The sequence below is a fragment of the Mus musculus genome, chromosome 9, assembly GCF_000001635.26.
Source record: "Mus musculus strain C57BL/6J chromosome 9, GRCm38.p6 C57BL/6J".
Classification (NCBI taxonomy): Eukaryota; Metazoa; Chordata; class Mammalia; order Rodentia; family Muridae; genus Mus; species Mus musculus.
This window is the reverse complement of record NC_000075.6, coordinates 75,851,111-75,877,291: the sequence shown is the minus strand read 5'-3', so window position 1 is coordinate 75,877,291 and position 26,181 is coordinate 75,851,111. Positions and strand designations below refer to the sequence as shown.

The following is a 26,181-nucleotide window of genomic DNA, read 5'->3' as shown; positions in this document are numbered from 1 at the left end:
TGAGCTGCTCACCCTGCTGGTCTCCCTCTCTCGTGCCCTAGGGGCTGGCTCATCTACATCCAGGGCCAGGTCTACTGTGCTCCCTAGGTGAGGTGCAGGCCTGCTCTCCCAGGTGCTGAGGCAGGAAAGTGGTAAGGCCAGTTCTCCTGCTCTGGTGTCTTTGGGGTCAGTTCTCCTCCCTGCCATTGGTAGCAAGGGGCAAGGGAGGGACATCGCTCCCTCATCCAAGTCACCACAAGGCAGACAAGTAGCACTCTCACACTTTCTGGGCTGGCTCACACACACTGTGGGATTTTCATTCCAGTATTAATTTTAGAGACTTCACTCAGAACAAGTAAAATGTTCATTTAAAATTATATGATTACACTAACTCTAGTTTTATTAAAAATACTGTGACATTTTAAAAGAATCAGATCATTTTGCTAGGAATATGACTAAATCACATCTAAAATACATAAAATATCATTTATGATGTTTTCTTGGTGATATATTTAAAAAGCATCCTAGATAATTTAATTGATTCTAGTCTCTTGTTTGGATTGATATGTTTCAAAAAGGTATGTTTCCATTGTATACATTAGACAAGAGGTAATATTTATTTTATTTGAGAATACATGCAGAATGTTTGAGTTAGGATTAACTGTGTGAGAGAACGACCCTGAGACACTATCAAGGCTTTAAGCAGGACGACCACATGACCAGATCCACTTTCAAGGACTCTTAGTACTAAGCATGTGGTAAAATGTTTTCCAGAGTTCTGGAGTGAGCTGGGACTTGGCATATTTCCTGTTAGCTTTCACAGACTCTTAATACTCTGCTGTTTGGAGTACTTTATGTAACTCTTGAAACAACATCATGGTCCATGGGTTCCTTGAAAACCTTATCAACCAAAAGCCTTTGTATCCTCAAGAATGGCTGGCTTAAAACATAGCTAATATCTTTTCTTCTTTCCTCTACCATCCAAATTTAAAGAAAGAAAGAAAGAAAGAAAGAAAGAAAGAAAGAAAGAAAGAAAGAAAGAAAGAAAGAAAGAAAGGAAAAGAAAAGAAAAGAAAAGAAAAGAAAAGAAAAGAAAAGAAAAGAAAAGAAAAGAAAAGAAAAGAAAAGAAAAGAAAAGAAAAGAAAAGAAAAGAAAGAAATTGTGCATGGTCAATGTGACATTATCACTATCTTCTACAGGATCCTGTTCAACCTTCTTGACAAAGGACCTGAGACTGGCAATCTCTGAAAAAAATCTAAAAGCAATGATTCTACAAATATTCATTTGAATTTGGAAGTTGGTTTTCCAGGCCCAATCATAAGTATTTGGTGGGCACATACTTTTCTAGCCTCTCCTGTAGGATTATGTACAGGACAGGGAACACTGAGAAGCCCTAAGGAAGGACTCATACTTTTCTCCTTAGCCCTCCTTCTGTCTTCTCCCTCCCACACTCACTCCCTTCATGCCTTCTTTTTATCATCTCTCTTTGCTTCTCTACTCCCTTTCCCCCTCTCCCTCTCTTTTATTGTTTTTACACAAACCCTAGAGAACTCAAGTTGGCTTGGAATTCTGGATTTCTAGCCTCAGCCTCCTAAGTAATGGGATTATACAAGTGCCTCACCATGTCCAGTATAAAACCCTTTGAAACAGGACAAAAGTGAACTAGAATAGCCAAAATGACCTGTCCTGGATTTTGATTCGCCTATGCCAAGTGCTTTTTCAGACTTCCAATACTTTATGAGATGCGTATAAAACTGCAATTTGACAAACTTCTATCATTACTTTCTCTAACCTGCCTCTACCCTGTGTTCGTCAGGGAGTCTTTGTTCTATCATTTATTATAAAAGCCCGGTACTATTATAGCATCTATTATTTATTTTTGGATAATTTTACATTTTCCCTGGCATTTCAAGCCTCACAAGTATCAAGTGTTCTGTTTATGTTACCATTCCCTCTCTTTCAGCCCCACCTTTTAGCCCAAACCCTTGGAGGCTTTTCCAGTCTGCTTGATTATTACCTATTGAAAGGTTACGTCTCACAGAAAACCAGCTACTTTCTTATTATCAAAATATGAATGAGCTTCAAAACCATCTACCACATATTTTACAGAGATGCTTGCCAAGGACAAACTTTGCAAAAAAGAAATATTAGTCTATATTATAATAAGCACATACACTAAACGTGTTGGGGAACTGGTGAAAAGGCTCCTGACTGCTGCTCCATATGTTTTATTCATCGATGGTTATAGAAGGACATTTGTTACTTTGTGGTCAAGAAGAGAAGATAAATAGAGTTGGCCCACATGGAAAAGGGCTTTGATGATTCTGGTTGCTGGAACCTTCTGCCAGAATAATTATAAGCTTGAATAATAAGAGCATGGCTGTCCTTTGTGCTTTCCAGTTTCCTCAAAAATTATTGACGATTCTACTCAGTTTTAGAAAACTCCTTTCTTGATGCACAGTGCCACATTAAGTTAAAAATATTCCAGTCAAATTCAGAAACTTTCTATATGAATACACACACACACACACACACACACACACACACACACACACATATATATATATATATAAACTTTGACAAGGTAGCATTTGCAAGGAGAGAGAAGGGCTTAGACTATTTTTCTCCATTTTCATATTTAGAGACTATAGTTTTTGCCAAACTAAATATTTTGTGAGGGTCTTTAACAAAGTAGTATAAAACTACCATTATTCTTCAATAGAACTCTCTTTGAAAGATTCATTTTATATATGTAGCATTTAAGTCAGCAAATCTTAGTACCATATATAATTATCTCCTATTGCCTCTTTTTCTAAGCATACCAAATGAATTTCTGCCTAACATGATTAATCTGGCAACTACACCTTAGGAGGGTGAATGAATTCCACCTTTTGAGAATCTCGGCTTCTAGATTTGTTACATTGAAGTAACCTCAAAAAAAATGGAGATTTTAAAAATATTAGTAAAAGCTATTTGAAATTGGATTCCTAATTTGCTGAAATACTGTTGGCGAGAGTCACAGCTATTCTATGCATCTGTTGTCCATTGTGCCTTGCAAAGTACTGTGCATATATGGTGGTTGTAAACATAGAAGCATATACGTCAGTAAACATATGCTAGGATTAGTCAGCCACCAAATCTATTTTTCATAGATGGATATAGATTCTTTTAATAATGTAGACATCAGTTTCACCTCATATGAAACATGCTTGTAGCCTAGACTAACCAAGGCCCTTCTCTCTAATCAGTGATGCTTTTATCTCCTCTTCCAACCAAAAGGAGATTAAATTGAAATCAAAGTAGATTTATATCAGCTGCACATCTGTAATGTTTTGCTGAAAAGTTTTATGTATGCATAAAATTGGATAGTCCAGGTATCAGCCCACCCGATAATAATGTGCCTTCATGTGTTGAAAGATTCCATTCAAACACATCCTGACTGACAGTCTGCCATACTCCTGCTTCTAGAAAGAGCTACATGATTCACACCTAAACAGGAAAGAAGGAACTGTATGCTGTATTCATCTGGTTGACCATTCCTTGAGGAAGTCAGCCTGCAAACTGTGTCATTTCATTTTGGCTAGACTTTGTTGACTTAGCCACTTCATAACTTTATTACTGCCAGCTTGATTTTAATTTGAATGGAATCTTTCAACACATGAAGGCACATCATAGTTATTTTTAAATGAATTACTGAGTGATTCACCGGTGAAACATTCTGGGGATGCTAGAAACATCACTTAGATGATTTAATGTACCAAATGAAGGTATATGCAGCTGGCAAATTTATTGTGGCAACTTGACTTGCAACATATGACCCAATAATTCTCAGAGCACAACTGTCATGCTCATTCTATCTTACCTCCAGCACTGGGCATCCTGGAGGGGTCCTGATGAGAGTTGGATTTATTGCGGTTTTGATTTTTCCGTTTGCTGGCTGCTCTCACGGATCGAAGAAGTACCTCGCTTGCCTTGAAGAAGGCCACCATGAATGGCTGTTTTGACTGAGGCCCATGTCTTCCCACAAGACCAGCAGATTTTACATTGATGCTGCGGCCTAGAACAAAATATATAAACATGTGGTTTATGAGAAAGATAAAGTAGTATGAATGAGCCTGAACTACTTTAAAGAGGAGAAAACAATTTAAGCATTATCAGAATGTTTTCTTTATAGACTTTATAAACTAAGGATTGGATTCTCATAAACCTTGATATTGATGATTAAATAAATATTTAGGCATATTTGTCTCTCTTGTCCCCTCTACCACAGCATAGAACACATAGAGGCATACCAGGTGGCATCCCATGGCTACTCTTCCTCACTGAATTCAAGAAAAGTGATAGACTTGCTTTCCAACAGCCTAGAAATTTCCACATCAAATATAGTTTCCAAAGTCAACTCTGGGCTTTTCTGCATTAAAGGCCCTATAATTTTTTTCTCTAAGTGATAAAGATTGACATGCCTGAAGGGAATTTCTACTTCTTCCAGCCAGTTTCAGCTTTTCTTGGGTAAGTCAGTTCCGCTAGCCATTCCCCTCTCACTTCTGGCCACTATCAGGAAACTTCCTAAAGTTGTTTCCTCTACCATTAGCATTCTTCCTGTCATTCTGGGAGACTTCTGGAAATACAGCCTCTTATGAACTCCATTCTCATTGTAAAATGTTTTTGAACAAACGTAGATTTTTTTTAACTTTTTATTGATTCTTCACATCATGCACCCCAATTTCACTCATCTCCCCATTGCTTCATACCCACCCTCCACCTTTGTAATCTCCCCACAAAAAGAAAACAAGACAGACAGACAGACAGACAGATAGATAGATAGATAGATAGATAGATAGATAGATAGATAGATGATAGATAGATAGATAGATAGATAGATAGATAGATAGATAGATAGATAGACAGACAGACAGACATCTTGCTATGGATGTTGTTGTATGTCACTGTGTGTCACATAGTATACCCTTTATTCATACATCTTGCAAATGTTCATTGCAATGAGTCACTGGTTTGGTTTGAGGCTTCTGACTTCTGCTACACCATCAATAATACATCTTCACCAGAACTCCTCTTGGATATCCTGCTGTTGACCTGTGTCATGGAGATCCTGCAGCTTTGGATCTGCAGGAGAGGCCCCTTCACATGCTTCAGCAGTTCATAGATGGGACAGATGTTGGGGTAGGCCAACTCAAAGCCCTGGGTTGAGGCCAAGGTGGTAGCTGAGTTGGTCAACCTGCCAGCTCTCCCATACCCACATCACCAGGGTGTATTCTCCCACTTTGCCCAGGAGAGGGGCTGGACAGGCACTCAGTAGAGTGGCCCTGCATCTCACCTGGGCAGTGCTGGAGAGATGGCCTCAGTAATGTGGAAATTCCTAAATTCCTCTCCCAGTGAGCTTCCATGAACTGAGAGTTGCCTGAGATTTCAGAAGACTCAAATGAAGTCTGATATAACTCTCAATACAGAAGGAAATCCTATGTGAGCTTATCAATGCTTGCTTGATTTGTACTTAGTTTATATCTTAGACCCTTGTTAATCTATACATATGGTTGCACACCAGAGAAAGAGGGAGAAACCAGAGTGTATTAAAAGTCAGGGTGTCCTAGGCTCTAGAAACTGAGGTGAATTAAACTGCCTTTCCCATGGAGTAGCAATAATATTTATAATTGTACCAGTATGTTTGGAGTACTTCCTCTGAGTATACTATATAATTTTCTGGGTGCTTTCTATGCATTATTTAAATATGGTTTCACAAACATTATAGGAGTTAGTTACTACTATGCTTCCAATTTAAAGTAATTGTTACTTTAAATTATATGTTTATATAAAATGAAACTAGATGATGTATATAATATATATGTAGTTAATATATAGTCTACGCTATATAGACACAAAGAAAACCATTGATTGGTTTCTAGTTCCATGGAAATCACCCCCCACCCAAAAAATAAAGGTGAACTATTTAGTTTTCTGCTGTAGCTTTACATGGGAATTACTCAGACTTATTGCAGTTACTAGTCTAGATATGAAGTTACTGATCCTGTAAGGGTAATATATAACATGGCTTGAAATATGTGCATGATTGACTCTGGCTTGCCCCTTGAGAAATGTGCATGTTTTCTTAAAATATTTATTCAGCCAAGACTATGAAGCAACCTCCACTACAAGGTCCACTACAAGACCAAACCAACCGAAGAATAAAGAAAAGGGAAGCAAACCCCTAAGACAGCATCAGTGTCATTTGACCAAATAAGCCCTTGTTTTTAAGATCGTGTATTTTGGCAACATAAGCAGGTTTTTGTGCGCATGAATTGTACAGAGAGACTTTCTACCATCAGAAAATAAGTGTGTGTTGCAAGAGTTCACACAGCTGTTGTGAGGGACACAGAGGTCCTTCACATGTTGCGATGCTAGTTCTTAAAAGAAAGTTTGCACCAATCCAGGCAACATGGGTATCGTCAACAATTGTCCTATAGCAGAGAAAAGTTATCCCACAAGCCCTTCTGCAGTCAGTCCTACCAGGAGAAGGCTTACAAATAACCCAAGCAGTAAACCTTAAACAAATAAGCATACAAGTTTTCCTTTCAAATGCAAACTTATGGTGGCTCTGGGCCAGAGTGTATATACTTCTTAGAAAAACTTTATCATTGGCATAAATGAAAGAGGCAGTTTGATTTGTGGTTAGAGTAGTTTCCATTTTACTTCCACTGTAGCAAATGTATTAATTCAGCTCAGACTTCCTCCTTCTGGCAGTCCTTGTGCTGTAAAAAGAGAAATTAGAAGTTCCAGCCAAATACCATACCTTGAACTGAGCCACTTCAATACATAAACACTTTTACAACGTGTTTATTCAGGTGTAGCCCTTGAAATCGGTTTAAGAGTTTCCAGCAACAGAGAGCTCAGCAAAAGAAAAGAAAATGCAAACTGAGAAACTTGACTGCTGTGGAATAGAACTGGCAATCTGTTCTTCATTTTTTTTTTGTCCTGTTTTGAAATATAACATAAAAAAGTATTTGTTGAAACTTTTACTTTGATATTTTAACGAAGTGTTAATTTAACAGTAGCTAGACTTTACTTGTATATGTTGATGACTGCAGGGACCATTTTTAATATATGATCTTTCTGATTCTGAAACCGGTTACTGTAAAGGACTTCACAGTGGGAAAAAAAAGGTTTTCTAGTCATTACAATATGCATTGACTTTTATAATTAAAAAAGCACTTAACTCCACATTCCAAGTTTCCTTCTGTTTGCAATGTTTCTTTTTTTTTTTCTTAATTCCAAAGATTCTCAGTATTTTTGGTTTTAGCTATAGAAAAATAATACTGCCTTAAAAATTTATGTTCATAGAATATATTACATATAATTAAAATAGTGAAATTTTTAAAATTTAATTTATCATTTTTAATCTTATAATTAAATCTATAGTATATGTTAGGTATTGGAAATATGAAATAGATGGAGCCTAAACCATTATAATTATTATTATTTAAGAAAACTGTGGGGAAAAAAAAAGAGAAAACTGTGGTTTTTATATTACCAAAGCTCTTCAAAGCTGTCCTTGTTTGTATTCATTTCCAAGTTAGAAAAATAGACACAAGGACTGAAAAACAGATTGAATATGTAATGGAAATTAAATTGGGATGTGAAATTAAATGACCATTAATATAGGGAAGGTAAAGATGTTAGCCTGAATCCACAGTTGGGCACATTAGGACTCACACGTGTCATGCAATGGCAAAAGCTTAACAACTTCAATCAAACAGGGATGCATTTGAACAAAGCAACAGCCTACACAATGGGAAAATATTTTACCAACTACATATATGACAGTGGAATAATATCCAAATTATATAAACAACTCACCAAACTATATAGAAAGAAAACAAATAAAACAGTTTTCAAAATGGGATAAAGATCTAAACAGAATTCTAAATGAGGAAATTCAAATGGCTGAGAAACATTTTTAAGATGTTCGCTATCCTTAGCCACCAGGGTAATAGAAATCAAAACTACTTGAGATTCCATCTTACACCTAACAGAGTGGCTAAGGTCAACAATATAGATGAAAACTCATGCCGGTGAGGATGTGGAGCAAGGGGAACATCCACCCATTGCTGGTGGGAGTGCAAACTGGTACAGCCAGGCAGTCGTAGTCCCTCAGGAAGCTAGGAATTGATCTACCCTAAGATCCAGCTATACCACTCTTGGGCATATACCCAAAGGACACTTCATTCTACCACATAGACACTTGCTTAACTATATTCACTGTTGCTCTATTTATATTAGCCAGACATTGAAAGCAAGCAAGATGTCCTCCAACAAATAAATGTGTAAAGAAAATGTGGTACATTTACACAATGAAGTAGTGTTACTCAGTCCTTTAAAAAAAAAAATGAAATTTGCAGAACAATTGATGGAACTAGAAAATATCATCCTGAGTGAGGTAACCCAGAACCAGAAGGACAATTGTTGTATGTATGTATTATGTATGTATGTATGTATGTATGCATGTATTTGCTTATATATAAATATTAGCTGTCAAATCAATGATAATCAAACTAGAATACATAGAACCATAGATGTTAAGTGTAGAGTAAGGGACTAGGAAAGACAGATAAATCTCCTTAGGAAAAGGAAAAAGAATACATAGTTATGAATGACTGGGACAGGGGCTGGAATGAGAGGGGCAAGTGGAGAAGGAGGAGGCAGATGAAAGAAGGAATGTGGGGAGAAACAGCTGAAAATAAGAGCCATTTGAGGGGTAGTATGAAAACCAATGTGAAGATGTTGACCTGGTGTCTATACAGAGTCTTCACCCCAGTGTTCTAGATTCTTTGGACAGGAAAGTACTCTGCATACACTCAAAGGTAGAACATATACATCAAACCAGCTACAAACCCTTTGGTCTCCTGCCTAAAAGATATGTTAGTGAAATGATGGTACAAAGTGTGGGAATAACAAGCCAATATCTGATTTAACTTTTTTTTCCATTTTTTATTAGGTATTTAGCTCATTTACATTTCCAATGCTATACCAAAAGTCCCCCATACCCACCCACCCCCACTCCCCTACCCACCCACTCCCCCTTTTTGGCCCTGGCGTTCCCCTGTACTGGGGCATATAAAGTTTGCGTGTCCAATGGGCCTCTCTTTCCAGTGATGGCTGACTAGGCCATCTTTTGATACATATGCAGCTAGAGTCAAGAGCTCCGGGGTACTGGTTAGTTCATAATGTTGTTCCATCTATAGGGTTGCAGATCCCTTTAGCTCCTTGGGTACTTTCTCTAGCTCCTCCATTGGGAGCCCTGTGATCCATCCATTAGCTGACTGTGAGCATCCACTTCTGTGTTTGCTAGGCCCCGGCATAGTCTCACAAGAGACAGCTACATCTGGGTTCTTTCGATAAAATCTTGCTAGTGTATGCAATGGTGTCAGCGTTTGGATGCTGATTATGGGGTGGATCCCTGGATATGGCAGTCTCTACATGGTCCATCCTTTCATCTCAGCTCCAAACTTTGTCTCTGTAACTCCTTCCATGGGTGTTTTGTTCCCACTTCTAAGGAGGGGCATAGTGTCCACACTTCAGTCTTCATTTTTCTTGAGTTTCATGTGTTTAGGAAATTGTATCTTATATCTAGGTACTGCTTGGGTAGCCAAGAACCTGAGACTGGATAACCCAGGGACCTAGATTAAAACCAAATGCCACTATTTTAAAAGTCGTTGGGGAGGACTCGTAATGACATTCTGCTATAATTATAAGTCAGTGTCTTGTTTAGTCATCATTAAAGAAGCTTCCTCCTGCAAGAGATGGGAACAAACACAAAGACCCACAGCCACATAAGCAGAGAAAGAGACCTTGGAACACTCAACCCTAAACAGGATTTCTCCATCAAACCCTCCCCTTTGGAGCAGAGAGATTCCTACAGAAGAGGAAACAAAAGAAGTGTAAGAGCCAGGGGTTTGAGAACATCAAGGAATCAAGGCTTTCTAAATCAACATGATTGAATTACATATGAACTCCCAGAGACTGACGCAGCATGCACAGGGCCTGCAGGGGTCTGCACCAGATGGGGTGCTAGAGCTGAAAGAAAAGGATGCATGCCCCCATCTATAACCCAGAAGCAATGTCCAACTGATAACCACTTGCAAATAAGAATTTTAGTTTCCTCCATGGGAGATTCACTGGGGAGACAAACTATGCTTAAATGCAGGGTGCATGCCCAGGTTGGCACACAGAAAACAAACTCAGAGGCATTTTTGGAGACTCCTGTCTGCAAGTGTCATAGTGTCTCATAATGTCATGTCAGGGCTTTTCCTGTTGAAAAACAGTAAGATTTTATTTATATATTCTCTTTTCTTTCTTCCTTTCTTTCTCTCTCTTTCTCTCTCTCTCTCTCTCTCTCTCTCTCTCTCTCTCTCTCTCTCTCTCTCTCTCTCTCTCTTTCTTTCTTTCTTTTTGTTGTTGTTGTTTTGTTTTTTTCAAGACAGAGTTTCTCTGTGTAGCCCTGGCTGTCCTGGAACTCACTTTGTAGACCAGGCTGGCTTCAAACTCAGAAATCCACCTGCTTCTGCCTCCCAAGTTCTGGGATTAAAGGTGTGCACCACCACCGCCCAGTCTATATATTTTCTTTTATCTTGTTTTCCATTGCAGTATATGTTTGCATATTTATTATGGCTTCCAGTTTTTATGGGATTCCTGAGTGTGTCTCTGTTTCTCATTCCGTCTCTTGGGCTTTCTTACTTCTGGTTGTTTGTTTTGTCCCATCCCAATGTGTGGGGGTTTTTTTTTATCCTATTTTAATTTATTTTATTAGTATTCCTTAGAAGCCCATTTGTTTTCTAATGAGAGATAGAAGAAGGTGGATCTGGATAGGAGGGGAAATGGGAAAGAATTGGGAGTAGAGAAAGGGGAAACCATAATCAGGATATATTATGTGAGAAAAAAAGCATTTACTTTCAATAAGAGAATCGGGGAGGAATGAGCTATATAGAGCAAGGTACTAAAGACTATAAAGAAGTAACTTTTGAGGCTGTAAGTCAGAGTTGTTTCTAGCTCTATTACAATCAATTCATCACTAAGCCCAGAAACAAAGAGAAAATACAGCAAGCCTTTTAAATCTAAATTTCTGTAAAATGCTAGGAGCTAGTTCTACTTTGGGACTTGGTTAGCAGAGTGACACAGTAGAAAATATATTCTCCCTGCGTGAGAGGGATGGAAGCAATAGAATGAGGTCTAAAATGGTCTTCTGTATCAGAATCAGAGTCAGCAGAGACTTCAAAGAATCAGAGGAGCTCTCTAGGTTAATAGACCAGCAATCAGAAGACATTAGCAGTTCTGTACTAATGCAAGAGATAATGCTAAAGAAGAAAATAGCTCCCTTATAAAATACTGTGTCGGAAATCTATGTTCTGGGCAGGGGCAGAGATGCAATGAAAGGATAACGGGAGGCAAAGAACTTGGTTGTGAGGAGTTGTTCAAGTTTAGATACACACATGCTCTCCTACACATGAGGAAGAGGGGGAGAGAGGTGAAGAGGGTTGAAGGCTTGCAGAAGAATGTGGCAGCCTTCCAGTGCTCTCACTAAAGGCTTCTAGAGACAAAGGGATGCCGTTTGTAAAGAATAAATTCAGCTGATGTTTAATAAAATGCTTGGGTTATGAAACACAGTAATTAATTTTTTTAAAGTATAGGAGCCTAGAATTTTATGCTGGCACTGGTATTATCTTTTTGCCTATAGAATAAAGAATGCCCAGTCAATCTCTGTATGCAAATATTATCCTTTTTGTACCCTAAAATTGTTGTGCAGGTCCCAGGTGATAAAAAAGAAAAAATAAATTGCTAGCATATACATGGGCATCTTTGCCACTGCTTTGTTAAATACAATGTGGGCAAACAATAGGATGACGGTGTCTACCAAAGAACAGATTATTGTCCTCAAATAGAAATCATTAGAAAGATAAATGAGACTGAACTCCATTCTACTAAAATTTGTTTTATAATAGAGAATGGAGATTTAAGATTTCAGTTTCTACCACTCCAACCTTACTGGTTTGAATAAACACTGAGAACAGAGGGTTGGGGCAAATTCACCAAGAACCCAGCTGAGTCTCTTTCAGATTTACCTTAGCAGAGAAGTTAGATCACTGTACTGTACCGAAAGCCTATCCTAAACTTCCTGCTTTATATTTCTAGGTGATTTCTTCTGGAAAAAAAAATATATATAAAGTCAAACATCTTTAATTCTTTCAAAACAGGGTTGTTGAAGATATTCTGACAGAAAGCAGAGTCGAGCTGATGCACTGCTAAGTGCTTCTAAATCAGGGCATTTCATTTCCCTGGAGGATATGCGATCTGAAAAGCATTCATTTAAGAATTTATCAGAGTCTAAGTGTTGATATCCCTATAAGACATTAGAATAAATTCTTTAAACCTTCCTGTAAACCTATTGTTGCTGACTGACTAACCCAAAACACCTGTGATGGAATATGAACAAATTAAGTCCCCTGTCTTTGAAGCAAGACATACAACACCCGTCACTGCCGACTACACAGAAAGCCAATCAGTCCCTTGTTTTACATTGCCATGTCTGCTTGATCTCATGTTCAGCCTGTGCTAAGTTTGATTCTAGTACACATAAGCCATGGATTCAGTAACTCAAATATACTTGGATTTTGCCCTTTTTGGAAATCAATTATTTTAAAGGTATAGCATTTTCTGCCTACCCTATATACTAAATTATGCTCATATTGCATTCTAAGCACTTTAGTCAAGATATAATTTTATCTACTTGAATTCCATGCATACTTAAAGTCAGTGTGGCCTTAAATTATGAATCTTCTAATCTAGCTACAGATTTCAACTTTGATGAAAATATGCATAGCTTGGGTTATATAGCAGAAAGGCAGACCTAGTTCCAGATATAAGCATACGAACTTCCAGTACTCCAAACATAACATAGCATGGCTGCTCAAGTTCTCACAGGATTCACACCTAGCCATAAATTCAAACACAAACAAAAAAGGCTTAGATTTTAAACTATTTTGATGTTACTGGAACCTGAAAGGTAGGTGGTATTTTGGGGAAAAAATTTTTGAACTTTAGATCACATGGTTAGATTTTTCTTTTAACAATTCTTCATATTCTGGTTAATAAGTAAAGTGTAAGAATAATGAAATGTCTTTCCTGAAACTCTGGGCTCTCATTTTTAGAGTGACATTTAAACAAGCAATTTTAAACTAAGCATTCTCCTTTACATGTCATACATTTATAATTCTATGCTATTTTTAAATATGTCAAAAACAAAAGACAGAATGAATGGACTAACATACCAAACAGGTGTGGAACTCTGTGACTGACAAATTAGGGCAAAATGACCTCTCAAGGGGCTGGAGAAACAACTTAGTGGTTCAGATTTCTTTCTGTGTTACCACGAGGACCAGAGTTAGGAACCTCTCAGCACCTATTTAATAAGCAGAATATCTGACAAATGTCTGTAACTCCACTCCTGAGGGATCTGACTACCTCTTTTGTCATCTTTACATGTGTTTGAGCAGGCAACACACACACACACACAAACACACACGCATGGACACGGAAACACACACACATTTTTAAATATGCTTAAGACAGAAGTCTCAAAAAATATTGACAAGCATGTCCTGACACACCAATATGCCCTGAGAGCAGGAAATTTTCTGTGATTAATAAATATGGCAGCTGAATGTGTCGAGTGTAGTGGTGCATGCCTCTATTCCCAGCACTCTAGGGAGATAGAGGCAGGCAGACTTCTGTTAAGTCTAAGGCTAGCCTGTTTTACATAGTGAGTTCTGGGAAAGCCAGAGCTACATAGTAAGACTTTATCTCAAAAAGGAAATCAAGGAAGGAAGGAAAGAAGGAAGTAGGAGAAAAGGAAGAGAAAGGTGGCAAGATAGAAGACTGAGTACGGAGATGAATAACTAACACTGAAGAACTTTGAAAATGCTACAGACAGGCCTGAATAATCTACACACATCCATGCACATGCGCACACACATGCACACACACACACATACATGTGCATGCATCATGCACATATGGAGTCATCCTACTAACAGGGGACAATGCTTCCCCCAGACAAAACAGAGAACCAAATAAAAATCTTTATGCCAAGTATATGTTACTTCTTTTCAGTTGTTTGTCAGTTAAGTCCCATAGACCATCCCTCCCTAAAATTATAAGCTATTGCTTTTTCTCTTGGTTAACTTCCAGAACTTGATGGCAAGACAACCCCACCATTATGAAGAAACTAAATAGTTGAGTCATGGGATATGAAAAAAATCGAGCTGATAAAGACTGGAAGCTCCAGCCGTTCCTAATGGCTAACTTTTGATGAGCTGGAAAATACTATGTATGTTACCAGCAAGGTTAGGTTATCAACAGTTTACCAGCTTCAAATCCAGGGAACTACAACCACAAATATCCTGGTAAAGTATACCTTCTGGTGCAACAGTGGCAGAAGACCTGCACGTTGTCAAACCAGGCAAACTCCCAGTATGGACAGCGGAGGGACTCACAAAGGCTCACATGTAGCTGAGGATCGACCAGCAACTGATGGCTGATAGGGCTAAGGGAAGTCACTTTTCTTCAAGGGCACAGTCCCTGATAGGCCACCCAGGTTTCACTGCATGGTCCTACACCCATACAGACAGCACTAAGTGGACTAAGAAGGTTTACAAAAAATATAAAGTACATAAAATTGAGAGGAAAAATACTGGGGATGAAAGGGTGGGAACTCGAGAGGAGAGAAAAGGCCACAGATCAAAATGGATTGTACACAATTATTTGAAAATAATAAAAAGGAAAAACAAAAATGCATCTCTTATACATAAGATATCTTGTACAATCCCTACAGAATAAATAGAAAGAAAGAAAGAAAGAAAGAAAGAAAGAAAGAAAGAAAGAAAGAAAGAGAGAGAGAAAAGGAGAGAAAGAAAGAAAGAGAGAGAAAAGAGAGAGAGAAAGAAAAGATAGAAAGAAAAGAAAGAAAGAAAGAAAGAAAGAAAGAAAGGAAGGAAGGAAGGAAGGAAGGAAGGAAGGAAGGAAGGAAGGAAGGAAGGAAGAAAGGCTAACAGTCTTGGCCCTGACAGGTTTGCTCTTAATCTACTCCCCTTTGCTAAACTGGTAGATAGCATTTCTAAAGTGAGTCCCCAAGGTCCATTCCCTTATCTGGCCACTGACCCATTCCTGAGACAATAACGTCATGATCCAACAATCAAAATTCATTATTTGTCTAACATGTCCAACCAGGATTTACCAATTCACCCTAGCACAGACTTCCCCTATTCTCCTAAACTTGAGGTCACACAGAAGAGAGATGCTGGTGGTGGTGAGGTGGGGGAGGGTGGGTGGGTGGGCGGATAGGGAGGTTAGCACCCTATCAGAGGTAGGGGAATGGGATGAAAAGCTTGGGGGGCAGGTGACATGAAAGGGGAACAACTTTGGAATGTAAATAAATAAAATGATTTAATGAAGAAAAACTCACTCCTGGGGGGGGGGGGAGAACACTTGCTGCTTCTTGCTGTCTGCCTTTGCGTGATCCAGAGGCCCCACCATGACTTGCCCCTCTGGCGTAATAAATCTTTCTTGTGCTGAGAATTTGGTGTCTGGATATGTCCTATACTGACTCTGGGGGTCCAAACCAATTCCCTCCTTACATTTTGCTACGAGTCTAGGCCAACTGTGTATAGCTGGTATCATTCCAGGAAGTGTTCCATAGCAAGCCCCTGTCTCACACAACAACAAAAGTAGTTATAAAATAGAGAAAGGGGACTCTTAAGGAAGGGGCTAGGGGATAAGTACAAAGAAGGTAGGAGAAGGGTTAAAAAATAATAAGGCTGGTAAGAATACAAAGTGGTGTAGCCACTCTGGACACTATAAAGAATCCTCAAAAAAACTGAAAATAAATCTACTGAATGACCTAGCTATGACACTAATTTTCATATGCCCAAAGCACTCCACAGGTCCTAATCTATTCTCAATATCAAGAAAATGGAAGCAAGCTAAAATAAATGTCCTTCAACAACAAAAACATAGTATAAAAATTTAATACATATACACAACAGAATACTATTCAGCATTAAAAAAAATGAAATCATGACATTTTCAGGCAAATGAGTAGAACTATAAAAGGGAGTGTTTTCTCTCCCGTTTAGATAGTTATTCGCCTTACATCCTGATCACAGATACCCCTATCTTGAAAGTTCCCCCCTCACATGGCCCCTCTGCCATCCCCCTTCACCTCTGAGAAAGGGGTGGTCCCTCCCTTGGAACACAGTTTTGACAGAGATAACCCAGATCAAGAAAGGCAAATGCTGCCTGTTCTTTCATCTATGGTTCATAGCTTCAAATCTTGAGATGTGAGTATAAAACCTGAAGTGACTAGAGCAGCCAGGATCATGGCAGGAGCAGACTAGTGATAGAACTAGCCAGATCTAGGTGATAGGATGGGGGAGCAAAAAATGAAGAGGAGGGTCTTTAATTGGAGAGAGAGAAGGGAAATAAATATAGGAGAGGGATAGAAGAGGAAAACAAAATCCTTAGGAAATCATTATTTTATATTTACCTAAAATCAATGTATACATATAAATATATATTATCTTAATGAAATATATATATCACTTAAATGAAGTTATGCCACATACTTATTCTGATAATGTTCCACACAAAATCTATACTAACAATAACAAAAAAGTACCAGGCATGAGAAACATCCTTTCAAATTGATCATGATAGCCTAAGATACTCCAAAAATATACTTTATTTCTATTTCCCTTGGTTGCCTCCCAGAGGATGAAGGTTTCTATTGCTGGAGACGCCACTTAAGATGTAAGACTCAGAAGATTTGAAATGGATCTGAACTGAAAGCTTCCTCCATGAGGTTTTGGTCTACCTTTTACAGTCCCAGATGGTGCTGTGCAAGCTGCCAAGCTGTGAGCATTCAAAAGTCCTACCACTCGTATGCCTACGAACCACAATGATATACTCAAAGGTGCAGTAGTGGCAGTCATGTCTTGGCAGAAACCAACAGCTGTCTAATTGGACTTAAAGCCTGCTCATAAAGGAGGAATGTTGCCTGGTACTGGAAACCCAGGGTTAATAAGACTATGGGTCTTAGAGGAGAACCTGTTACTGCACCTTTTCTAAGCAGTATAGTTTCTAACTGTATTCTAATTATCCTCATGCTTTCAGGTAAGGGTAGCTCTTACCTCTCATCAAAACAACTTCTCTTTGAATTACACAGAGACCATTACAGAAATCTACGACTGGTAATAACACAGAGATCAACAGATTTGGGGTTGCTCAGGCTCAGTGGATACATCTACCAAACTATTCATATAACAGTGAATGTTACAGAACAAAAGGGTATGAAGACTGTGAGAGCCAGAAGACCCGGAATTCATGGTAAGTTTGTGTCTCCTAGAAATTATGGGAAAGCTACATCTATGATACTGCAATAGTATAGCTGCCTAAGAAAGACCTAAACAAAGACAAAACCAATGCACAATGCTATCACAAAAGGGGAGACTATAACCAAACCTGTTCCAAGCAAAGAACTGCAGGCAACTAAAGACAACTGCAAGCGAGAGAGTTAGTCTTCCCCAGGAAATAGCTCCCTAGCTGGTTCCGAATATCAACTGGTCATCCCTGAAATTGTATACATATGAGCAACACAAAACTGACTCAGCAGATTTTATTTACATATTTACACATAAACAAACATGCATGCTAATCAAGGGGAAAGTGAACTTGATTTTGAGGAGTTGGGGAAAGGACATAAGAAAGTTTGGAGGGAGGAATTGCCAAGACCTGCGCACCTTTGGGATTGACCTGGCAAAGAACCAACAGATGCATACACACACACACACACACACACACACACACACACACACACACACACACACACAAACCTGGAATTGAGCAGATGTATACACTCTCATAGAGATGCACCAGCTTCCAGAAACTTCCTGTATTTCTAATGTACAGATAAACCAGAAGGCAGGTTTACTATACCCAGCTGAAAAAGGAGGTGAGCTAGTGGTACTCCTTGTACAGATGGTACCCTTTGCATGTAGTGTTTTTAGTCATAAGTTAACCATTCATCAGTATCCGGACTTGAGTTGGGGAAGGCCTTGCCATTATCTCCCTAACACCTTACCCCAGCCTGACCTGGGGGAAGTCTTGCCATTTGCATGACTGACTCATTGGTGGACTTAACGTGTGTCAGCAATCCTCATTCATACAGGGAAGGATAGACTCAATCAGCATGGGGCATTTGGTTGAAGGGGAGAAATGATATAATTATATTTTAATTTAAATTTTTTAATTAAAAGATAGTTACAATTCCAAGTAATATAAAGCTTTTGAAGAAACTCACTTTCCTCTGTGACTGGGACACATTCAGAGTATAGAAGCATGAAAGGGAAAGGAGTTTTCCCTAAAGCTTGCTTCTATCTCTAAACACTTTGCCTTAGAGGATCTGCATCCTTGACTTTGAGATGTGATAGGGGCTGGAGAAAGAAGTTATGCGTGTGAGCTGAAACATTGGCAAGGAGCTGGGACATGACCGGAAACACAGTTCTTGAGAACCAAAGCTCTGGAGACCCTAAGAAAGGAAGACCTGGGGAAAGAAAGGCTGAGACACACAGAGGAGTAGAGACAGAGATCTGTGTCCTGTGTGGACGCTTTTCAGCAAATTCAAATATCTGACAGTCTGGAGGGCAGGACTGGGGTGATGGAAAACAAGTCCAGCCTCTTCCACAGGCTCAGCCTGAAATGAGAGCTCACTGCCTCCCGCATGGCAAAGCCCACCAAATGCTTCCTCCTTGGCCCCAATTTTCATCTGAAATATGAATCTCAGACCAAAAATTGCAGTTTATCTTCACAAAAGCTCTCAGTTTTTCATAGCTCTTGTCTTTATATAGCCCCGTTCCCCTGGGACCCTATGAGCCTTGCAGACACCATCCCTCTCATACCCAGAAAGCCTGGCTAGCATTTTGTCTTATGGCCCTCATTTATTTTAAGAAAGCAGAAACATTCTTTTCACTAAACCATAAGAAGAATGAATTATTTTTAGTCTTCTTTCCAATTACGTGACTTTTTATACTAAAAAAAAAAAAAAAAAAAAAGTATTACACTGAGAAAAAAAATGTTTTTTTCCTTAAAAAGAATAGAAGTAGATAAAGCTGTGGTAAACCACAGACTAGCAGGAATCTACCCGAGGACTCTAAACTCTCGATGAATTTTGATATCCATCAGAAATGCTTTTAAAATTGAAATTTGTTTATTTATTTATTTATTTATTTTTACTTGTATCGGCCATAAGATTTACCTAGTGCTTGGTGTTTAGTTTACACGGTGACAACAGTCTTGGAAAAGCACTCAATGCATTGATGGTAAAGTTGTGGGTGTCTGAAGAAATCATTACTTTGCACTCACTTATCCAGAACTCTTTTATCATGGAGAACAGTGTACTTCAGTAAAGATTTGACCTGATTTGACCTTAATTTTACATCCTATACCTGATCATATGCTGTTACCACTACCATGAAAATAGAAGGTCAATAAAATATTTTAACAATGAGAAAATAAGTGAAGAGAACAGACACCAAATACAAATACCTGATTAATAGTGAGTGTCCACATGCAACCCCTTCCCCCGATATTGACGTAAAACACTTGGGGCCAGATATAGGGATGCATTCTTGTGATCTAGCAATCAGGGCTGCACCGAAGCATGTGAGCTGCTTTCAGTGTGAGGCCAGCCTGGGCTATAGAGCAAGGTGCTTTCTCCAGCACAAACAAGTAACTAAACAGAAATGTATTTAGCAGTCATTTCTTTTATTTCCTTCATACATAGGAAATAACAAGATAACAAGCATTCCTCTTTTTAAAAAAAAAAGATGCAAACTTTCATTGACAATGTTCCTGTGCTCAGTCAACTCAACACTTCCGACACTAAAACAAGAGCAACAGATGCCCAGGACTGAAGCCAGGTTCCACCTGTTGCTGAACGAGCATCTCCAACTCTATTCCTCACAAAGCAAAGGTTGTATCTTTTTAAAATAAGACTCAGAGCGGTCAGATTTTAAAATAATACTTATAATTTATTCTTTGAAATGTTTATACATGTATACAAGGTATCCTGAATGTATCCTTTGCAGATCCCTTCACCTCAGAGACACTCATCACATCTCCATTCTAACACCAGGTCCTCCTTCTAAATTGATTATGAATAATTAATTGTTATAATTCACCCACTGATTCTGATTGGTGCTAATGACATGTACATGGTGGTATAACATCCACTTAGGCATAGACATCCTAACAGCAGTCATACTCCAAAGGTAAAGTGACTCTTTCTGCCCCAGCAGCCATCACTGTCAAAAGCTGTGGATAGGGAGCAGGGTCCTATTTTAAGATCACTTTCAACCCTATAGTAGTATCTTTTCCCCTCTTGGTGCTAGTAATTTATTATGGTCTCTCAAGTCTCTCTATAAAAATACTCCCCACACTGTGAAGAACAAGAACAACTCTCATCATAGTCTGTCAATGGCACATGTAATATAGCTGTCAAAAACAAAAACATTTATAGTTCAGAAATAGCCAGTCCTGGAAAGACAGACTGTTTTCCCCAAGTGTCTATTTCACAGAAATGAAGACATCACTCTATAAAGAAAATAATAGCCCTTTGCAGGGCAGGGGGGTGCTATGTGTGGGCTTCCAATCACCATTCTCTGCTTTAAATATTAATAACCACGCTATCAACTTCCGTTGTTAGCTCTTTGTTGGTCACTAATTTGAGTTTTCCCCTTGACCTTGTGAACCTACAGCAGGCTGTACGTTGAACTCAGCAGCACAGAACCCCTGAAAAGTCCCCTGACTTCGGACGATTTTTTCTCTTTCTTCTTCCCAGTGAGCTGTCTGTAAAGCACTGTTGTCAATTTATAATTTACATTGGGAACTTAGGTATCACCAAGAAGTTAAACTCATATAAAGAATAGAGATGTTATGTGGTATCATGTATAACTATTTCACAGTATTTGTGATGATGGCATTACTGTGAAAAATATTTTTCCCTCAGAGCTTCAGTAGAGCCATAGTGAAGAGCCCAGAATGGACTGGACCATGAGATGTTCTGACGTATTTTTTGTCGAGCGTGTTGCTCCATAGCTACGTTTTTGAATTTACAGAAAATAAAACACAAAATATAGATGTAGCAGAAGTTTTTCATATCCATTTTCATTAAATGGAAGCTTTAAAATGACGGAATGACCTGGAGAGGTGGTTCAGTGGTTTAGAGTACTAAATGCACTTCCAGAGGACTCAGGTTCAATTTCTAGCTCCCAATGTCTCACAAATATCTGTAACTACACTCTAGGAGATCCAACGCCCTCTTCTTGCCTCAGTGGGCACAAGGAATGCTTGTGGAGCAGACATAAATGCAGAAAACACACACACACACTCACACACACACACACACATACATATATATATACATATGTATGTATATATATTTTTTAATAGTGAACTGTATCTTTCAACAATTTTTTAAAATCCTCCAGTTCTAAGTAACACTTATCTTTAAATTTCTGCTTTTAAAAACTATTTCCATGTGTGTTCTTGAGTTGTAATGCTAAACTTTGGGTAACTAAATGAGAATTATAATATAGTCCTCATTCAGTAATAAATACATTATAAATTAAAACATAAGACTGCTTTTAAAGCTAGTTGTTAAATTATATGAATATGATAAAATAGCTAGAGATATTCCTTTTTTGACTTGTTCAATTATTTTGTTTTGTTTTTTATATAATGTCTCATGTGGTCCAGCTGGCCTCAATACACAAATGAAGACTTTGAATGCCTGGTTCTCCTGTCTCCATCTCCCAAATGCTGCTGTTATAAGTATGTACTTCTATACCCAGCAACTTCGCAACTTTAATAGACTACAGAAAGTATATTCTATCACATCTATTCACAATTGATACATCTACAAAACACTTCCACACCTAAGTCATAGGGGACAGTGAAAGAGGTGGGGGCAGGGCAAAAAAAAATTGTAAGAGCCAGAGGATCAGGGAGTTTGCTATATAACTATGTCTCCTAATAATGTCAGCAGCTACACCCATAGAATCTCATGAACATGGTTACTCAATGTGCACTGAACAAGGACGATACAAATGAACATTATGGATGGGGGAAATTCCAGAGTCCTAAACCCTACACAAAGAACTTCAGACGACTGAGGAAAGCTGGGAGTGGGAGGGGAGGTCCCACTAATGTTTGCCCAGTGCCAAATGGTCAGTCTTAGAAACATACATACAAGTAGCATTGATTGCATTAACTGAGAAATTCTATTTACACACACACACATATATATACATATATACATATATATACATACACATACATATATGAGTATGCATGCAATAACAATTGTGAGGAGGGGTGTGTGGGAATTTTGAAGGCAGGAAAGGAAAGGGTAAAATGTAATTATAACCTCAAAAATTAAAGAGTAAGTTATTTTCTATTTAGAAATAATTATACATAAATAAAACAGACCACAAATACAGTATATTTACAAGTATTGGGTAACAAAAAGAATACATAGCAAAAACCAAAGATTTTTAAATATTATAATCACGATTCTATATCATCAGTGATCGTGCTCAGAATACAGGGTTTTCAAAACAGCAATTCCGCTTAGGGAATAAAACTATCCAAGCATGCTGACAAATAAAAACAGAATTTTCTTTTAAACATTTTTAGGAAAAACATTTTCTGATACATTGCTTTCCCAAACATAATCTTGATAGCCAAGATCCCAAGACCAGGGATGTCACTGTCCACTGCTTAGCTTGGGTGTTGGGAGGATGGAAGGTGAGAAAGGGGACAGGGTAGATTCAAGGTTGGTTTTTTTTTTTTTGTGGAAAAATAGTGAGTTTTAGAAACTGCCTGTTGGGCCCCCTTTAGAGTGGATTTGCTTTCACTGGATAAACCACAAGCTTGAGTATTCATTGATATGTTATACGAATATGGGGTAATGGGATCCATAAAATGAAAGAATTGATAAACTGAACTTTACTAGGATAAAAATTCCTCTTCTGTGAAGGTAATGATAGACATCTTACAGATATGGAGAAAATGTTAAAGGACTATCACCCAGAATTCATAAATAACCTCCTTAAAAGTCAACAAGAAAAGAATGTAAGCCAGGATTAGAGCTATATACTGCAACCCAGCACTCTAGACACAGAAACAGGAGAATCACAAAGTGAATGACATTATAAAGTACATTCAGGGTCTCTGTCTCAAAAAAGAAAAAGAAAAAAAAGAGTGGGGGCAGTGACTTAGCAGCCACTATACCAAAGAGGGCATGCAGATGGCATGTGAAGGCATGTTCACATCCAATGCCATCAAGATATGCACACTTAATGGCCAAAATCAGAAGAACACATGCTGTGTTTGTGGAGATAAAAAATTGTACAACACCTTTGGAAAGTTTGGTAAATTCTTATAAAACACTTTGTAGGTAATAAGTATTGAACATAGGCCCTCAGGCAATGCAAACATGCTATCACTAAGTTATATTCAAAGCCCCTTTATTTGTGTTTATTTTAGACATGGCTTATCTGAGTTTTCCTAGTCTGTCTTGAGCTTTCTGTACAGTCCAGGCAATCCTTGAACTTACCATGGTTAAGTTAGCATCCTAACTGGCTGTAATCGCAGGCCTGTGCCACCAAGTCCATCTCAAAGCTAACCATGCTTTTACTACATAATGCTACAAACCTTGGCATAGAGTTAAAGATGTATGCCTGCACAAAAAAGTATTTATGGATACTGTATTAAATGTGCCAAGTTGAAGTTGGAAGCAACCATGATATGCTTCATTAGATGAGTGGATAAATAGGCTACAGTATATCCAGATGATAGAATAATATTCAATGATTACAGAGAAATGAGATCTCAACCAGGGAAAAATACATGGAGAAAAATTAAATGCATGGTCCTATATGAAATAAGTTACACTAAAAAGGCTATGTCCTGCATGATATTAATTATGCTACGTGCCCAAGAAGGTAAACAGTGGTGAAATTTAGAACTTGACAACTGTCTAGGACTGTGGAATGCATGGGCAAAGCATGGGAGTCAATGTAAAATATTCTGTGACAATAGAATGGCAGATTCAGATCATTATAAGATTTTCTCAAATCCAAAGGTTACAAACTAAATGTGAGACTTAATGTAATCTATGGATAACTATTAATCATTGTAGTGTCCTCAACTGTAATAAATGTGCCAGCCTAGAAGGGATGTCTCAAAAGAAAAAGGAAGATTATGGTATTTTAGGAGAATGGTAATAGTAGGTTCTCTTCTAGGGTATATGTCTTCTCCAGCCACTGGTAGTTGTCTGGGTTTATAATATCAAGCACAGATTCCCTCTTGTTGAACAAGACTTAAATCGAACTAGATTACCATCATTAACTCCCAAGGCAGAAGTGTACTGCACCATTGTGGAGTACTTCCCAGTCCACTCACTTGTGTGATTTCTTGACCTTACATCTGGATAGGACTATTGGTTGCTTTATGCAAGTATCCATACTTGTTCTATTTTCTGCTACTAAACACTCTGAGAACTAATTCTCAAAAGCAGGTTTCCAGGTCAGTTCCAGCTCCATTCTTCTAAGCTGTTTCTGAAGTGCATGGAGCCTTCCATGATAAAGTCTTAGCTGCAGGTTCTGGGAGACAACCAAAGCCAATGGAAGTATCCTATATTGATTTGGAGGCCTCCTGGACCTCTTTTGCAGCAGATGGAGACTATTACAAAGATCCACAACTGGTCAAGTGCACCATGGGATGTCCAATCCCGAAGGATACATCTACAATCTAACCCCTACACATAAGACTCTGAGGAAATCTTGGTGGGAAGAAGAGAAAGATTGTAAAAGCCAGAGAACCAGAATTCCTGCTGCAAGATAGTATCTTAGATATAACAGGGATGCTGCATCCATGAGATCTTCACACGGTAGCTGTCTAAACAAGACCTATGTGACAACATCACCAGAAAACATGGTAACAAAGACAGGAGAAATTTAACAAAGCCACACTCCTAGATGAGTCCCAGGCATTTAGTGGCTGCAAAAAGGGAAAATCAGTTTACTTCAACTATGTGCCCTGATAAGTTACCCAATCTGAAGTAGTCATCCTATACCCTTGTATGTACAAGCAACACTAAATTGACTCAGTAAGTTGTGTGTTATGAGTGTATGTGTGTGTGTGTGTGTGTGTGTGTGTGTGTGTGTGTGTGTGTGCGTGTGTGTGTGTGTGATAATTAATGAATGATTTGAAAGGGAGGTGAGGGAGGAATTGTAGTAAGGAGAAGGAGGGGTGGAAATTATGTTAATATAGCACTCATGCGCGAAATTCTCAAAAAATAAAGCCTTTAAATTAAAAAAAGAAAATCAATCAATCAAAAAACATTATTCATCAGCACAGAAGTGAGAGAAAGAGGCTCATTATCAAATTCATAATAAGTTAAATTTGGCTTTATTTAACGTTGGAGTGAATGACTGACAGAGAAAAATATTTTTCTTTTAATTTATGAATTTAGAAAATCATGATGCTATAAGAAGCTGAAAGAAATATTGAAGTAGTTTAATTTTGAAAAAGAAAACATACCAGGAATGCTGCCACTTTGCAGGGGACAAATCATAATACTGAGGAAAGGTATAAAAACTCAGAGGACGTTTCTTGTTGAGCTTGTCTAACATTCATTATTCTCCTGTAATGGTTATTTCAATACCATTGTTTTATTAGAAAATTCTAAACTGTATGGGATTTTTTTCCAGTTTGGATCTTATACAAGAGCTATAAAGTACACAGCTGAAGATGAAAGAAGCTAGCTCTGAAAATGGTTTTAGTTAATGGGCAAGATTCTTATTGTTCCTACAACTAAGTATCTTCATATGCAGAGGGAAATAACAAGTGTGGTGTCTTTAAAAACCTGATTTTAGAAGCTCAACATAATGCTTCCCATTAGTGAGCTCCTGGCTGTTTAGTTTTTTTAAATATCATTAACGTGATTTTAGCTAACCACCCCCAATTTTATTTAAATATTTATTTTAGATGAATTAAGAAGCTGGTAAGATTCTCGGTGG

The 26,181-nt window shown here is 38.2% G+C and overlaps 1 protein-coding gene across 1 annotated transcript in view, besides 2 other annotated features; it reads right to left on the bottom strand.

Moving 5' to 3' along the window:
• Bmp5 (bone morphogenetic protein 5) overlaps window positions 1-26,181 on the bottom strand; it is a 124,952-nt gene that overhangs the window by 23,025 nt on the left and 75,746 nt on the right. The window contains exon 4 of the mRNA NM_007555.4: window positions 3,843-4,037. Within this exon, the coding sequence (NP_031581.2) occupies window positions 3,843-4,037 (195 nt within the window). The remainder of the gene's footprint in view (window positions 1-3,842; window positions 4,038-26,181) is intronic.
• Window positions 1,323-7,544: an enhancer, noted in NCBI's record as "Ex4r". NCBI's record gives its function as "enhancer in nasal cartilages, distal limbs, and ribs" and the evidence as "EXISTENCE:transgenic organism evidence [ECO:0001131][PMID:19096511]".
• Window positions 1,762-2,888: an enhancer, noted in NCBI's record as "ECRD subclone". NCBI's record gives its function as "enhancer in lateral rib" and the evidence as "EXISTENCE:transgenic organism evidence [ECO:0001131][PMID:19096511]".